The 2,119-nt window shown below is 51.1% G+C and overlaps 1 protein-coding gene across 1 annotated transcript in view; it reads left to right on the forward strand.

Moving 5' to 3' along the window:
• The window catches only part of LOC127751544 (uncharacterized), a gene marked incomplete at both ends in the record, with an annotated part of 12,738 nt that overhangs the window by 4,184 nt on the left and 6,435 nt on the right, over nt 1–2,119 (forward strand). Inside the window, one exon of the mRNA XM_052275253.1 lies at nt 445–543. Coding sequence (XP_052131213.1) covers nt 445–543 — 99 coding nt within the window. The remainder of the gene's footprint in view (nt 1–444; nt 544–2,119) is intronic.

Below are 2,119 nucleotides of genomic sequence, written 5' to 3' on the forward strand. Positions count from 1 at the left end.
CTTCTAGGTCTAATCTATCACTAGACGTGCGTACCTCGAAATTTTTTTCGGGTGAGATGGCCTACTGTCCGTGCTCGGCATAGACCCATAGACCGCGGGCTGCGTCCCTGGTGGGGTGACCTGCTGGCCCCAGCAAGGAGCTCCTGGCTGCCGGCTGGTCCCCAACCCAGGGTTCACATCGTTTATAGGAAGTCAGGGAATTATCAGGGAAAAGAGAAATGGTCTGGAAATCATGGAAATGTCAAATACCTAAGTCGGTGACAACGAGAGATGAACTTGCACCTGCCCCATGTGTCAATCTACGAATTCTTAGCTTTCGAGTAGGAAATACTCGAGAAAAAAAAAACGCCGAGAAGGAAAGGTGCGAAGTGCACCGCTAATTTTCGCGAGCAATGTAGCTAGTTCGTTTACTTCGAATTCTAAATTAAGTTATCTCTTTTCCAGAAGGACCCGTTCACCTACAACGAGGGAACACCAACAAAAGTTTCACCTTTCAAAAATTCTGGATTTCTCTACCAGAGGCACCACAAGCAAGACCGCAAGGTACGTCACACTATGCCCACTTCAAAATCATTCAGAATGCGTATTCGAGTCACTCCACTGTAAATAAAAGTAGATATTTTGCCAATTCATTTTGAAACAAAACATGCTGTTCTGGAACGACTTTTCAGGAATTCGCTTTTAGCCCGCCCTTCTGCTTTGAAAAGCAACTGTGTTTGGGGGCCCTTCATGACGTAGCGGCCGGGGCCCTTACCCTCCCAGTCCGGCCGTGGAACTCGTCAAAGTAGAAGCCTTACTCAAATTTCGTCCGTTTTCCTATGTCTTTTACCGTTTAGGCAGCAGAGGGGCTTTTACGACGATAATAAGTGTTCGCATACTCATAGTTTGCCATCTCATTTCATACTAATTTCAACACTAAAACAGCCCGCCATCTTAAGTTAGACTACTGCAAGGCGCAACTGCGAGCTGCGGGTGAGTTGCATTCCTCGATAGCACATAGCTGCAACACACCACACATACAGGGTGGTCCATAGACCCCTTCCTTTATTTTGCTCATACTGTGCCGCATGCAGGCGTGAGGGCGGGCTTGCCTACCGTCCCTTACCACGGTGCCTCATGGCCCCCCATGAGTATGCAACCCGCCCGCACGAGTGCATGCGGCACAGTATGAGCAAAATAAAGGAAGGGGTCTATGGATGGACGACCCTGTATAACATAGACAGACACTAGCACAGCTAGCCCTGAACCCAAACCCGACTGTACCGTGTGTTAGTTTAAACACATGCCAGTGGGTATGCAAACAGGCGATGGAGGCGATGGTGGACGGAAGTGAAAGTGCTGATGTTCGCAATCCACCCCACCGTCGCGCCTGTCGTCCGGTGATCGCGGCAGTGGGCGCAGCCGCGAGTGGTGGGAAGCCCTCGGGGCACGCACGGCGAGGGCAGTCGCGTTTAGGGCAGCGGTGAGTGTGGAGCGCTAAGTTGTGCTGGTTAAGTGTGGAATTGAGAGAGATCTTGACTTGAACTGACAGAAAAAATCAGAGAAAACTCACAAAAAATCAACAAAAACCCAGATAAAATGGAGAAAACCAGAGAATTGGTGTACGCTAGAATTTTTTAGTGGAGGACCTTCGGTGACAACTCGCTCCGGCTACCAGGCGAGAGGCGAGAGCTGACGTGAGCCCCCTCCCCCTCTCTCTCTCTCTCTTCACTTCACTTTACTTCACTTTGATACCGTAGGTCTCCATTGACCTGTGGTTTTCGCGTGGGTATACGAGGAACCCCGTTACTTGCGAGCCTCCAGGTGTAAAGACAGAACGTTCCCACTCGTTCCGCTCGCCACGTAGGAGCCAGGCACTATCTAAACGCGGTAGAGCTGCGACCAGCGAACAGTGTCCTCGAGGCGTCGCGGCGAAGCCGCGGCGCATTTTGAGGCTTCATATTCCCGGAGTCTTCTTTGGGTAGTGACCAGTAACCCTTCATTGTAGTGTCCGCCGAGCGACGACCCCTCCGGTTCTTCGGCTTTCGGCCACAAGTGCTCCTCGGTAGCGGTGGTTGCGTGGGACCGTCCTTAGGGGTAGATGACTGTAAATTATCGTCGGAAGTGAGGTTGGAATAAA

Source organism: Frankliniella occidentalis, unplaced genomic scaffold (assembly GCF_000697945.3).
Source record: "Frankliniella occidentalis isolate FOCC.00 unplaced genomic scaffold, Focc_3.1 Scaffold552, whole genome shotgun sequence".
NCBI lineage: Eukaryota > Metazoa > Arthropoda > Insecta > Thysanoptera > Thripidae > Frankliniella > Frankliniella occidentalis.